Source organism: Procambarus clarkii, chromosome 34 (assembly GCF_040958095.1).
Source record: "Procambarus clarkii isolate CNS0578487 chromosome 34, FALCON_Pclarkii_2.0, whole genome shotgun sequence".
NCBI classification, from domain to species: Eukaryota; Metazoa; Arthropoda; class Malacostraca; order Decapoda; family Cambaridae; genus Procambarus; species Procambarus clarkii.
Window position 1 is genome coordinate 35,390,003 of NC_091183.1, and position 15,801 is coordinate 35,405,803.

A 15,801-nucleotide genomic window follows, 5' to 3' on the forward strand; every position below is an offset into this window, starting at 1 on the left:
AAGTCTACCAAACAAATTGCTAAACTGAACCCCCCCCTCCCCCGAGACGTGTCCACTCATGGGGGCCAAGAGGGGAGGACCACTAAACACACAAATACAGGTATACCTGTATAAATATATATACCGTACTCCAAGAATAGCTATGGGGGACCAAAAAGGCAGACCCCCACCGGGAAGAAAACAAAACAAAACATAACCCCTGCAAAAGGACAACGTACCCAGGCGGAACAGAGCCGGCTACTGTCATAGGTGAAAACTAGCTGTGCAGTACCCAATGCCCCTACCAGTGACGAAAACTACCCCCCTACCCAGAGACAAACAAGGGTAAGAAAAACCCCAGCTGACCCCAAGGGTAGCCAAATACCGAGCAGTAAACGGCACAGTGAAGATAGATCCCAAGGTGACTTGTGGAAGAAGGCCCCAAGCCCTAAGGACAGTACTTACAGGGCACCTAGGGAAGGGAACCCTAGGTGCATGCAGCTTGAGTACCATGGAATACGTCTCCCGGCTCACGCACCACCTGTAGAGCGCCCCCACACCACAAGGCACAGAATTTAAACAAACCGGAGCCAGAGGCACGACTGCACCAGACTTCCATCAGCTTAAGAACTGAAGGTTGGGTTGCCAGTGGGTGGGTCTGGGGCTCCCCTTTCCCCCTCCTAGGGAGGGAGGGGAGGGGGTTGGCAGACAGCGGCGCGGCGACATGATGACGTCATGCTAGTTTGCTAATTTTCGTTTTGGGAGTTCTGTCCACTTGTTCGGCCTTCTGTTGCAATAGTTTTACCAGAATAGGGGTTTGTTTTGGGGCGCCTACATTTCTGGGTGCTTGTCCCGGTCAATGGCAGACATGGAATGCTCCCAACCATAGGGGGGGGGGGGGGGGGGTCTCTATAGGCCATTGCTCCTCGTGCCTCTCTAGAGGGGGCTAGGTTACCTGGTTGATACCTGGTTGATGGGGTTCTGGGAGTTCTTCTACTCCCCAAGCCCGGCCCGAGGCCAGGCTTGAATTGAGAGAGTTTGGTCCACTAGGCTGTTGCTTGGAGCGGCCCGCAGGCCCACATACCCACCACAGCCTGGTTGGTCCGGCACTCCTTGGAGGAATAAATCTAGATTCCTCTAAGATGTCCACGGTTGTTCCGGCAATATCTCTTATGCTTACTGGGAGGACGTTGAACAACCGCGGACCTCTGATGTTTATACAGTGTTCTCTGATTGTGCCTATGGCACCTCTGCTCTTCACTGGTTCTATTCTAGGCTCTGGCTCGTGGTCCCCGGTAGGCAAGAACTCCATGCATTAACTGATGCCAGAAAGATATACATATCCATTCAGCCTGGATAGCTCCAGGGAGCTGACTGGGGCTTCCCTCAGAAAGAAATATTAACACTCGCTCGCTTTGGACACCGATCACGTCCACTTTTTTTCTTCCAAGTCCTAGCCGTGGACAGGACTCTCATCCACTCCAAAAATATTTGTATAAAATTCATTTTTTATCCGATCGACCTCGGGATAGTTTCAAAATAAGCACCTTTAGAATGCGCACTATTTGATACCAAAATGAAAGATGTAACATGAAACGATGTCAGAACACTTGAAAGATAATAAATACGTTTTTGGGTCTAAATTTTAAAATATTTGTTAAAATTCTATTGTGCTATTATGGGACTAGTTTTAAAATGCGCACCTTTAGATTGCAAACAATTTGATACCAAAACGAACGACGTAACACGAAAATTGATGTCAGAACACTGGAAAGATATAAATAATTGTGATGAGCGTCCAAAATTAAAACATTTGTTAAAATTCCAGTTATTGCTCTATTATTATGAGACTAATTTTAAAATGCGCGCCTTTATATTGCGAACAATTTGATACCAAAACGGGCGATGTAGCACAAGAATTAAGGTGAGAAAACTGAAACGAGTATACACATTTAGGCGTCGCCGCACGCTCGCCTGCCCATCCGCCCCACGACGTCAAAGTCTGTGGCGCTCATGCGCTACACATGATAGTGTTAATGGGTGTGGTGAATTTGCATGGGATAGTATTACTATCCCATGTAAATTCATACATACTGTACTGTATCGTACTGTCAAAATTTAAAAGTTATTGTGATTGTAACACAATAGAAATAAGATAATATAACAAGCTTAAGAAATAAAAACATTAGTTTAAGTGTAGTGAGCAAAGTATGGCAGGAACAAGGTAGGGCTTCATGGTTAAAATGGGTGTGAATATCAGATATTTCCACCGACACCGAGACGTTGATCCTCGGAACCATCACACAGTAAGATACCGCTCATAAAAAGGAATGGAAGAAAGAATGTAAGGCGTATATGGTATTTCAGGACTTGCAAATATCATTTTACAGTTATAGAGAACAGCACATTGGAAAAAAAAGAGAGTTTTTGGTACCTTGTATGGGGCTGTTACATTTCGTAAAAAGTTTCTACAGAGCATTACACAGTACAGACGGTACAAAAATAATTTTGTCCATTACAAGACCACTTATGAAATGACATGTGATTAATAGGAGTTCTTCATGGTATCAAAGAATATATGTAAAACGTCTAAGGCAGCAATCCTTATTTTTCGATATATTGTTCAAGGTCTTCCCCACCCACACCATGTTTTATAAAGCTTTAAAATCTGCCACCAAAGGTTACACAATCCAACAACAATAGGAAATTTGGGCCCTCTTTGCACCACCGTATGTAAGACTTAAAAGTTTAAAGCTGGCATACAAGTTTGTTTGTGGACACCAACACAAGTTATCCTGACCATGAATACCTAATAAGAAATACAGTACTGTATATACATATGATTATATACTCGTATATACCAGTAATTAACTACAGAATGTACAAGTATATAATTCTATTGAATAAAGGTTACATCTAGGCTTGCAAAAGCAAAATGTAATGCAATAATACAGAGAAGGGTCAACATTTACTACTACAGTACATTAAACTGATATACTGTATTTAGAATCAGTGCAATGCTGTGCAATTCAGATCAACTACTGGCTTACCCAGTGAGTATTAAACTTAGTTTTGAATTTAGTCCTTGGGAATCGCCACAAGTAGTATCCAATACGCCAGGATAAGCTCTGTTGACGAAGACAACTATTAGCACCACACTCTGGTACACGACTCTGAACTTTTAGCTCCTAGAATAGGATTTTACCATGTATATGAAGCCTGGAAAATGTCCATAATGCTGTGGAAGGATCAACAGCATTCATAATTATATTTTAAAATTTGTTTTATTTTTAATCTCTTCAGCGACTAAAGTTCATGGCACTTTGATTACACGCACTAACACACTTTCAATATTAAGATATACTCTGACTGTTGCTGCTAATTACAGTGGTGTGGCTAGTGGAATTAGCTCTGTAAATGTAATGCATTACATTTCAACTCCTATAATCTAAAATGGCAAGCTACAACCATGCTTTTGAGAACTATAGTTTCATATCTAATCAACAAATTTCTTTCGATAACTTCCTTCTTATGATTCAGCCATGACACAAGCCTCCAATGGCCCTACTGAACTTTATCGATATTGTTTCCTTTAAGCCACTCAGCTTTAGGTGGAGCCTTTTTATGTTTAAAGCTAAGGTGCTTTAAGCCACATCTCTCGTTTGCTGCTTCACTCTCCTAAGATTATATGTTGCCTCTTATCAAACTCCCTCATTATTTTACTTATAAAATCATCCATCACTGTTCACATACTCAATTGCAAAGTAAGCCTTCATCTTTTCACCTTAACCTCAATAATTTGTATTATTACTTAGCATTCCTCTAAAAATAAACCCTTTAAATCATAAGGATGCTTAATTTATACAGTGCATACACAGTGCAATAACGTAAGTTCTCTATCTGGTTCTCATAGCTCATGGCTGGAAGGTCTATACTCCGCTCATATTGTTATCAATACTGTCTTTACTATAAAATAGATTTTCTCCATTTTAACTGTTCTCCAGCACAAGAATACAAATTAGGCATTGCTAACACTGCACAGCACTAATCTCAAAGACATAAAATAAATTCTCAGACTTCTATGAATAACTCAGTCAAACTTCCCTGGCAATATTAATCTGCAAGGATGTTACTGGTGACACAGATGCGCAGTCATCACAGACCAGTAATTGATTTGTAGTGCAAGGCCTACTAAATATTTATATTAATTTTGAATTCAATAAGCAAAACATACATTTTTAGTTAATTGAGGTAAAACAGTTAAAACAAGTATCAACAGCTTTTTTTGTTAAGAGATCTGTTAGAATAACTGCCATTTTACGAGGATGTGAATGCAGGCGACTAGAGCAACAGTACACCACAAGTCTCGTTAAGTATGTGTCACATGCTGCTTTGCGAGAGCAAAGCTGGAATATGCAGGGGTATGGTGCCTTTAACTTAAGCACATCAACAAACTGGAAAAGGTGTAAAGACACGTAACTAAGTGGCTCCCGGAACTGAAGGACAAGAGCTACAAGAAGAGGTTAGGGGCATTAAATGTCAAGACTTGAAGATAGAAGAAAAAGACAATATGATCACTACGTACAAAATAGTAACGTGAATCTACAAAATTGAGAAAGAAGAATTCCTGACCTAGAACGTCAAGAACAAGAGGCCATAGATTTAAACCAACTAAACAAAGCTGCCGAAGAAATACTGTATAAGAAAATTAAATTTTGCAAACAGTGGTAGATGGTTGGAACAAGTTAAGCGAGAAGGTGGAGGAGGCCAAAACTGTCAGTAGTTTCAAAGCGTTATATGACAGTACAAGTACTGGGAAGACGGGACACCACGAGTTCATCCTGTAACTACACTTAGGTAATTACAGGGAAGGTGTGGCTAAGATAATAGTTAAGCAATACTGTACAATGAATAAAGGGGTATAAAATCACTTATTGGAGAATGTAGTAGGTTTTCATATCAAGCAAGCATTAAAAATCACATTGGCTATATTCTTTGGAATAGCTGTTAACATTAATTACGTAAGGACACAGGAATTAAAACCGTGATAGCACACCATAAAAAAAGTCTGCTGGAAATCACTTAATGACCAAGATTTCACTAACAGTTTGCAATGCTGATACTTTTTTGTTTTTGTTTTTTTGCTACAAGTTTGAATCTCGGCAAATATCCAGAAGAATGTTGGGTCAGTTAGAGGAATCCATTATACTGTATGGAGATCCAACTTTTATAAGGTGTACTGCTATATTTTTATTTAACCATTATATAACATTCTAGATATCTATCCATCTCATATAGTTTTAGCCTGAACACTATACAAAATTACAGAATAAAGTATAACGGTTATACAGTATTTGGCAATTGAAAGGTTTTTTCTTTGCAATTAAGAATTTTGTGGTTTAGTTTTATCCCAAAAGATTCATGCTACAGTTTTTAAGAGCCAATAACAGACTAGTTGAACCTAACCATTACTACAATATGCTCCTCTGTTTCTACATTACACTGATCACTTGTACATGCCCTGTTCTAGTTGTCTGTTTTAGACAGGAATGTCTTTCGCCAAGGTCCTATTGTGGCTGATGCACCGAGTTGCCCAACTGAGAAACATCATGCTCTTGTTCCTGTGCCTGATGTACAGCATTATGTCCATTATTCACTCATTTTGGGCAATTGCTCTTTTTGTTAATCTTTGGTGACTTGTTCCAAAGTCAAGCCTTCTCTGGTCTGCACTTGGAGGTTTGGCTCAAGCCAGGATATGCTTGGTCCACTAGGCTGTTTCTTGCAGCGGCCTGCAGACCCACATATCCACCACAGCCCTGTTGGTCCAGCACTCCTTGGAGAAAATGATCTAGTTCTCTCTTGAAGGTGTCCACGGTTGTTCCGACAATATTTCTAATACACGCTGGGAGGATGTTGAAAAAACGTGGACCTCTGATGTTTAAACAGTGTTCTCTGATTGTGCCTATGGGGCACCCCTGCTCTTCACAGGTTCTATTCTGCATTTTCTTCCATATCGTTCACTCCAGTATGTTGTTATTTTACTGTGTAGATTTGGCACTTGGCCCCTCCAGTATTTTCCATGGGTATATTATTTAATCTCTCTCTCATCTCCTTTCTAGATGAGTACATTTGGTGAGCTTTAGACTATCCCAATAATTTAGGAGCTATATTGCATCTATGTATGCCATGTGTGTTCTCTGTATTCCCTCCATTTCAGCAATCTCTCCTGCTTTGAAGGGGAAAGTGTGTACTGAGCAGTACTCAAGACAGGACAGTACAAGTGATTTGTATAGTACAACCATTATGATGGGATCCCTGGATTTGAAAGTCCTCGTAATCCATCCTATCATTTTTCTGGCTGACAATATTTGCTTGGTTATGCTCCCTAAATGTTAGGTCGTCAGATATCATTATTCCCGAATCCTTCACATGCTGTTTTCCTACTATGGGCAGATTTGATTGTGTTTTGTACCCTGTATTATATTGAAGATCCTCATTTTACCGTACCTGAGTACCTGGAATTTATCACTGTTAAACATCATGTTATTTTCTGTTGCCCAGTCAAAAACTTTAATAATATCTGCTTGAATTTTTCAATGTCTTCAGCAGAGGTAATTTTCAAGCTGATTTTTGTGTCATCTGCAAAGGATGATACGAAACTATGATTTGTATTTGTCTATATCTGATATCAGAATAAGGAAAAGCAGTGGTGCAAGGACTGTACCCTGAGGTACAGAGCTTTTAACTGCGCTTGGACTTTTATATGGTTGATGCGCCTACATACTATACTGCTTTCTCCTAGTATGCCAATGGTTAATATTCGTGCTTTTGGTTTCTGGCACTAACGGGACTTTTTTTATGTTCCTCATCCTTGCCAGGTCTATGTTACCCTGGGGTGTATATTCATTAATTTTTTCCTTGAGCCCTGGGTTTCCTGTCCTCTTCACCCATTGTCAGCCATGTCTTTGGGTATTTTCTTATTTAACCCTTTAACTGCGCAATGCGCCTGCAGGCCCAGGCTTCGGGTGTTTTTATTTTTCACGTTTCATTCAAAACTCCCGCGGCTACATGGGGTTCACATCAGCTTCCTCAGGGCTCTTGTAAACAGATGCCATCTTTAAAAAAAATCATGGTCCACATTGCCGGGTGTCAGAGCCTCAGTAGTGAGTGAGCAACCAAGGCTGGAGCTCGCAGCATGAGCGCACAGCACTGCTGTTCAGCATGTGACCACAGCATCACCTAATATTGTCAAAATATATATATAATCTGTTTTATTTAGCCATGATAGTATTATAGATGAGCCCGAGTGCAATAATGACTGGGTACAATGTTCAAATATCAGTGATTCAATGCTGTCACGATGTTCACAGCGCTAGCCACAGCACCACAGCATTATTTCGTCCATCTAGAAATCTTCAAACGACTTTTTAGGTTCCTTTTCAAAATAAACTTGTGGTCAATTATTTACAGGTATTAGTGACCAGGATTGTGGTTATAATTAGCGTTGTGCGTAGGAAGGAGGAAGGGAGAGAATTGAGGTAGCCTCACTGTGTGGCAATAACTCTTGTTTTGCTTACCATACTAGCTTCGTGGTTCGCTATGGGGAACACACATGTACACGAGTATATACAGTGTGTGTGAATAGTGTAATAACAGCACCAGAAGTATGTTGTGAGGAGCTATTTTGGTGAGGGAGGTGACGTCGTAATCGTGGCGTCGTCTGCTGTGTGATTTGTCATGCAGTATGTTAACCTAGTTATGTTTTGCGGGGTTGAGCTTTGCTCTTTCGGCCCGCCTCAACTGTCAATCAACTGTTTACTAACTACTATTTTTTTTTTTCCACGCCACACACACACACACACCCCCTAGGAAACAGCCCGTGACAGCTGACTAACTCCCAGGTACCTATTTACTGTTAGGTGACAGGGGCATTCAGGGTGAAAGAAACTTTGCCCATTTGTTTCTGCCTCGTGCGGGAATCGAACCCGCGCCACAGAATTACGAGTCCTGCGCGCTATCCACCAGGCTACGAAGTCTCTTTGTATGGTAGTGTATGGTAGCCACTGTACTGTTTGGACACAATACTAGCTTACTTGCATAGTTCTGGTAAATTAAACATGTAGATAGGTATATATAACGTGTAAATAGTGTAATAAGTACAATAACAGTATGGTGGGAGGAGCAATGTTGGCGAGTAAGATGTTGGAGTGAGGGAGGGCTGACTGGCTGGGTGTGGCTGCTCACACGCGCGGTGTTCTGAATGTGTTGATGGTGAATGTATATAGTGTGTGACAGTGTATAGTTTGTACATATGTTGTAAATATACATAAATTAACATGAAACATTGGTGTAAATAATTGTATGATTTGGAAGAGCAATGTTGGTGAATACAATGTTGGAGGAGTAAGAGAGGGCTGGCTGAGTGTGGCTGCTCACACTCGCGGCGTTCTGAATGTGTTGATGGTGAATGTATATAGTGTGTACATATGTTGTAAATATACATAAATGAACATGAAACATTGGTGTGAATAACTGTATGATTTGGAGGAGTAATGTTGGTGAATACAATGTTGGAGGAGTGAGGGAGACTAGCTGGGTGTGACAGCTCACACTCGCAGTGTTCTGAATGTGTTGATGGTGAATGTATATAGTGTGTGACAGTGTATAGTCTGTAAATATTGTATATATACATAAATTAGCATGATACATGGTAAATATGTGCAACATATATGTACACAAGTGTCATGCATGTAACAGTGTCCTCAGACAGTACGGATGTTTTACTGCCATAATATAGTGTACGTGTTCATTATACATAGGAAAAGCACGTAAAACAAATAAAATGTATTTGGAACTGTGCGCAAAAAGTGAACAAAAATATATTCGCGGCAACTTGCGCGCCCCGCCCCGGGAGCTTACGGCACGGGCGGAGAATGATGCTGTCACGCGCCAACTTACGGACCCCATAGCAGCCAAAGCAAGTACAAGTTCGAAATTTTTTTGACATGCCCATACTGGGGGAAGGGTTTTTGAGAAAAAAAAAAAAATCAAGAGAATTTACTTCCTGCGCACTAGGGGGGGGGGGGGGGGGGTCATTTATAGGCCGCACAGTTAAAGGGTTAAGGGTTACAGGGCATGACAATCTTCTAAGTTTCTTATCTTCCTTATTATCTTAGCATCATCAGCTAACATATTTATATAATTCTGTATTCCAACTGGTAGATCGTTTATGTAGACAATGAACATTACCGGTGCAAGAACTGAACCCTGTGGTACTCCACCCGTGACATTTCTCCAGTCCAATACATTGCCTCCGATTACTGCCCCGCATTGTATCTATCCTTTTTTTGCCACATTGGCACCACCATATTACTGCCCCGCATTGTATCTCTTTTTTTTTGCTTTTTCTCCCTGTGGGTCTCGGGGGCACCATGTACATGAGCTGGGCGGGCAGGTGGAACACTTCTGTGACCTGAGCCACTATCTTGACATGTGCCGAGATACTAGCACTGGTTACATCACGTATGCCATGTTTCCCTTGTTTCCATCTTTTCCTTCCTTCATCAAGATATGGCCAAAATGCTTTGCATACTAGTGGCTTTATTAAATATGGAAATGCATAGCTATTTCAACTAAAGGTGCCTCAACACCCGTCCTCCGACATGAGAGGCAAATGCTCTACTGACTGTACTGTATGCGGATGCTCAATTCATCTTTCACGTTAGAGGTCGAGGTGTTCGAGACACCTATAGCCCAATGTGAATGAAATGTTATATTCATGGTAATGTGGTATACGGTTTATATCTAAGTACAGTATGCAGTTTACATTACTATTCATCCACTGTACAATGTTCTGAATATTTTTAAAATGAAAATGATTACCAGTTTTGTTGTTATTACATATGTGGTTTGTTTTCATTTGCCTGTACAGAACTTTATTGGCAGTTCTATTTTTAAGAAGCTGTATGCTGCTAACCCAGACTCCTCTCATCTCTATAAGCACATCAGATTGATTCCGGTGTTTGGTAAGCCTGTGGAAATCCATAAGCCTGGAAATTGTGGCTGACCAGGAGGCCTGGTCAGAGACCAGACTGTGGGGATGTTGATCCTCAGAACCACCACAAGATGGTTATAGCACCAGTCGGTGCACTGGGAAGGTTTCATCCACAAAGGAGCATTTCTTTACACTGTGCTAATTTTTGTCAAGAATCAGTCCACTGGTATTCATCAGTCCTATCTGACTGGGATAGGGGAGGGAGGAGGGCGAGTATTAAGCCCTCTGCTGCAATATTTCCTTGATATTCAAGCATCTCAAACTGTAGCTATCTTTGTCAATCCCATTTCACTGGTGCCTTGCTCCAAGGTAAGGCACTCAGACCGAGTGTGCTGTTACTACCTTCTTTGTTAACACGTCTACAGCTAATATTCGGGCTGTTTCTGCCAGTTGGCTGCTCATTACCTGTTTAACGTTCCCTAGCCTCACCAGGTCGGTATGGCAATTGGGCACCTTGCCATTTGCCGAGTACATCCATTCCAGAGCCCAGGATTTCTGGCTTCCTCACCCCAATGGTCAGTCCATTCCTTTGGTCCTTTTAATACCATGAACAGTTTCATCTTAAAGACTGTTTTCTCTCTGAAGTATCATTAAGTGCATGAATCGGGTAGCTGCTGAGTCGGCCCAGAAACCAAGCATTCAATGTAAAGAAATGCCATTTTCTGGTTGGCCTCTGTAGCTCCCATTACCTACCCATAGGGAATTGTTAGTGCCTTGGGGGTGGGACATTAGTGAGAAGGCAGATAGGATGGACCCCTAGGTGACCCCGAGCTGCTACCTCGACATGCACTTGATTACCAGGGGGCCCATCCAGAGATCACATTGTCCTAACTACCTACCACTTAAAACAATAATTGCTCAGCTAGTGAATATTTTCACTATTACAGTATTTGCAAATTACCAGCTGCAAAAATGTGAAAGTTTTTTTTTTTTTAATTACTGATAGACCAATCATGTGCACACATTTCAATATTTATTTGTGTTGAAAAATATGAGGAACATTGGTTGAAATTTTCATACCAATTTAAATATTGAGCACCGACACACTATTACAATACAGTGTTAAGACATTTTGTATGGCATCTATACTTTAGCAAATTAATTTGTGAAGGTTTTAGTTATAACTAAAATTAACTTAAAGAAAAAAAATACTCCACAGAACAACAATTGAGGCGTTACTGAGCGAACCCCGAGACGCCCGGAAAGGTAAAGTGAAAACAAAGGTGCAACATTTTTTTGTTTTGCCAGCATGTTCTTGGATGGTGCTACTACTCAGTTTTGGGTTGATCTTGGATCAACATGTACCTCTTGCCTCTATAAGCACACCAGATTCTGATCTTGGCAGTTTGGTAGGCCTAGGCAAGTCCAGTGGCCTGAAAGGTCTGTCTGTGGTACCAAAGCTAATGTACATACCAGGAAGCTACCTAGGACCAGCCCCCAAAAAACTACAGCACTTGCACCAGTCTACAGAATGAAACTATATAAATCCCAAAAACTATCTGAATATACCTTTACTATATAGTACTGTACTCCAAAAAACAAACATTAATTTATTTTTAATTTTCCCCTAAGTGCACAGCTCTTACAGAAGCAAGTTATTGTTTATTGACAGACTTAAGGGGTTACAGTTATATCAATTATATCTTTTGAGGTAGATGTATGATTCCAAGACTATAGAATGACACTAGTGCACACCTAGAATAGTAAATTATGGGTAATAAAGGGCGTCTGGAGACTAGTACAGGAAACTTACCCTGTTTCCGGTCTAAGAAAAAACAAAAAATACAGTACTGTACAGTACAGTATGTATTTACAAATGAACAGAAAATGCTACCAACACATACATCACAACCATGATACCTTGCATATTATAATAAAATCTTAACAGTCATATGATTCCCTAAATATTAGTCCTCAAACATGTGAGTAAAGTTCCTAGTCTCCAGCACAAACTGATCTGGTTGCAAATTTACAAGCCCACTAAAATAGTGTTCTAAATACATAAATTAAAAAGGAAAGCTTCAAACTTACTCGTTTGTTCAGCTTCAGCCATGTGGTGTAACCCTTGGAATCAACATATTGTAGTCCAAAGAACCAGATCTCACGAAGGCCAATGGTTTTGACCACCTGGATCAAATAATTGCTTGCCTGTTGTGTTGGGCTGGATCGCGAATTCCAGCTCCGCGTCCATGGTGGTGACCCGAACATTTACCTATGGACAGAGATGCAAACTTTTATTTTCTCAAGATATAGTACACTTATTTGCACATACAGTACATTTAAACAAGTTGTGAAAGTATTGCTGGTGTTTAAGCTAAAAGTAAATTTCATCATTGCTGAAATGAATATAAACAACAAGGTTAGAAATGTTTCAATGACAAGCAAAGGTCAACCCCCTAGCTCCAATATTTTCAGATACAAACAGGATGCCTTTTGTGGTGGTGGTGGTACGAGCATGGGGGTTGCTTCCACAACTTTACAATGCATTCCACATTCTGACAACTTGTCTAGTATGATTATTTCCCTGCATTTCTTAAGACATATCTGCACTACATCTTTTAGTTATACTTTCTCTTGTTCCTTCCCTTCCAATTGTCCACCATTGTCTATTCAAGAATTTTGTATTAAGTAATAATATGCTCTTGTAAATTTTCTCCTCAAAGTGATGTTCCTTAACCTCGCCAAGTTGCCTAGTCCTCTTATATCGGGCACTTGCTGCAAACCCACGAACTTTTTCAAGTTATGTCTTGCGCTTCACGAGGGGTGTGTTCCATACCAGAAATATGTATTTAGTAATACAATACCTCACATATAGGTTGCAAAAGTGTATCGAGTCATTATTTAAGTTGTAAATGTCTGGGAGAGGCTAATGGTGACTGGTGCGAGTGTGGGGGTACAGGTGGTGGTAGTGGGGCAAGTGTGGGGGTACAGGTGGTGGTAGTGGGGCAAGTGTGGGGGTACAGGTGGTGGTAGTGGGGCAAGTGTGGGGGTACAGGTGGTGGTAGTGGGGCAAGTGTGGGGGTACAGGTGGTGGTAGTGTGGGGGTACAGGTGGTGGTAGTGGGGCAAGTGTGGGGGTACAGGTGGTGGTAGTGTGGGGGTACAGGTGGTGGTAGTGGGGCAAGTGTGGGGGTACAGGTGGTGGTAGTGGGGCAAGTGTGGGGGTACAGGTGGTGGTAGTGGGGCAAGTGTGGGGGTACAGGTGGTGGTAGTGGGGCAAGTGTGGGGGTACAGGTGGTGGTAGTGGGGCAAGTGTGGGGGTACAGGTGGTGGTAGTGGGGCAAGTGTGGGGGAGAGGGTGGGGGGGGGGGAAGAGAGTGGGGGGGAAGAGGGTGGGGGGGGGAAGAGGGTGGGGGGGGGGAAGAGGGTGGGGGGGGAGAGGGTGGGGGGGAAGAGGGTGGGGGGAAGAGGGTGGGGGGAAGAGGGTGGGGGGGGAAGAGGGTGGGGGGGAAGAGGGTGGGGGGGAAGAGGGTGGGGGGGGGAAGAGGGTGGGGGGGGAAGAAGGTGGGGGTGGGGGTGAAGAGGGTGGGGGTGGGGGGAAGAGGGTGGAGGTGGGGGGGAAGAGGGTGGGGGGGAAGAGGGTGGGGGGGAAGAGGGTGGGGGGGGAAGAGGGTGGGGGTGGGGGGAAGAGGGTGGGGGTGGGGGTGGGGGGGAAGAGGGTGGGGGGAAGAGGGTGGGGGTGGGGGGGAAGAGGGTGGCGTGGGGGGGAAGAGGGTGGCGTGGGGGGAAGAGGGTGGCGTGGGGGGGAAGAGGGTGGCGTGGGGGGGGGGGGAAGAGGGTGGCGTGGGGGGGGGGGGGGGAAGAGGGTGGCGTGGGGGGGGGGGGGGGAAGAGGGTGGCGTGGGGGGGGGAAGAGGGTGGCGTGGGGGGGGGGAAGAGGGTGGCGTGGGGGGGGGGAGAAGAGGGTGGCGTGGGGGGGGGAAGAGGGTGGCGTGGGGGGGGGGGAAGAGGGTGGCGTGGGGGGGGGGGGAAGAGGGTGGCGTGGGGGGGGGGGGAAGAGGGTGGCGTGGGGGGGGGGGGAAGAGGGTGGCGTGGGGGGGGGGGGGGAAGAGGGTGGCAGTGGGGTGGGGGAAGAGGGTGGCGTGGGGGAAGAGGGCCTCCCCCCTGGCACCCTCTGTGCCAGGGTGTGTGTGGGGGAGAGAGGGTGGTGGGGAGTGTGGGAGGGGCATGACAACAAAGGTGATCAGGGTTCAACAAGACAGCCAGCCAGCCACCAGTATCTGGTGGTGGATGTGGGCTGCGAATGTGTGTCAACAGGTGAGTTGCACAGCTGCATACACAGCCTGTGTGCCAATCAACCGGTACCATGTTATGTGCCACACTTACATGCAAGATCAACTGAGCAACTTAATATGCCTTAAAATTGAGGCATATAACACAAGCAGTTGCCTCATTATCTCAACCTAGAATTTTGTCGACACAGGACACTTCGTGACCTTTGTGTGTGAAGGTTTATCATACCACAACCATTAGTCTTCTCCAGGTAGGAAGGAAACCTTTCGCCCACCTCATTAGCCCTCGGATGGTGAAAGACCAGAGATTCTGTTCATATGGTGTACAGGACAGTAATTTATATGATGACTTCACACACTACAGAAATTATTAGGCTATGTTATATGAAAATATACAAGTTATTATCATTAATTCGCACGCACGCGACCGCACGCGCACGGTTGGAACAAGTTAAATTGTCAAGGTGGAGACCAAAACTGTCGGTGGTTACAAAGCGTTAAATGACAGTGCTGGGAAGACGGGACACCATGAGGTCGGGAGTCAGTACATTAGACAACCGACGGTTAGAAAACGGGGTCCAGGAGCTAAAAGCTTTATCCTGCATCTGCAAATAATTTATAAAGAAAAAATTATTAGAGGAATTGACAGGGTAGATAAAGATAGATTATTTAACACGGGTGGTACGTGAACAAGGGTACAACAAGTGGAAACAGTACCCAAATGAGCCACAGGGACATTAGAAAGAATTTTTTTCAGTGTCAGCGTAGTTAACGGATGGAATGCATTAGGCAGTGATGTGGAGGAGGCAGAATCCATACACAGTTTCAAATGTAGATGATAGAGTAAGCAAGGCAGTAAGCTCAGGAATCTGTACACCAGTTGATTGATGGTTGAGAGGCGGGACCAAAGAGCCTGAGCTCAACCCCCGCAAGCACAACTTGAGTACAAAGGCGCACAGCTGGAGTACCCAGGTTGTTTAATCGAATCCTCGCATGGCTAAAGTGACCAGCGGAGTCCCACGGGGCTCTAAGTACCCATCCTGTTTCTGATATATGTAAACGATCTTCTAGAGGGTATAGACTCCTTGCTCTCAATGTTCACTGATGATGTAAAAATGATGAGAATAATCACGACAGATAAGATACAGACGACCTGGAAAAACTGGAGGAATGGTCTAGAAAATGGCTACTAAAGTTTAACTCGGGCACGTGTAAAGTAATAAAATTAGCGGAAAGGAGGCCGAACACAAGGTACCGTCTGGGAGTTGAAATCCCTACACGTCAAATAGAGAAAGATATGGGGGTTGATATCACACCAAACCTGTCCCCAGAAGCCCACATCAAAATTATACCTGTATCAGCAGCAGTATATGCTAGATTGGTCAACTATTGCCTTTAGAAACTTGTGTAAGGAATCGTTCAGAACCTTGTATACCACTCAGATCAATGGTATCAATCCTGGAGTCCTAACCTAGTTAAACACAGGACAAAAAGAGAAGATTCAGATGTAAGCCATCAGACTGGTTCCAGAACCGAGA

At 43.4% G+C, this 15,801-nt stretch overlaps 1 protein-coding gene across 1 annotated transcript in view; it reads right to left on the reverse strand.

Annotated features, from left to right (window-relative positions):
* The window catches only part of LOC123762013 (moesin/ezrin/radixin homolog 1), a 48,269-nt gene that overhangs the window by 21,336 nt on the left and 11,132 nt on the right, over positions 1-15,801 (reverse strand). Inside the window, 2 exon segments of the mRNA XM_045748178.2 lie at positions 12,065-12,163; positions 12,165-12,245. Of these exon segments, the coding sequence (XP_045604134.1) occupies positions 12,065-12,163; positions 12,165-12,245 (180 nt within the window).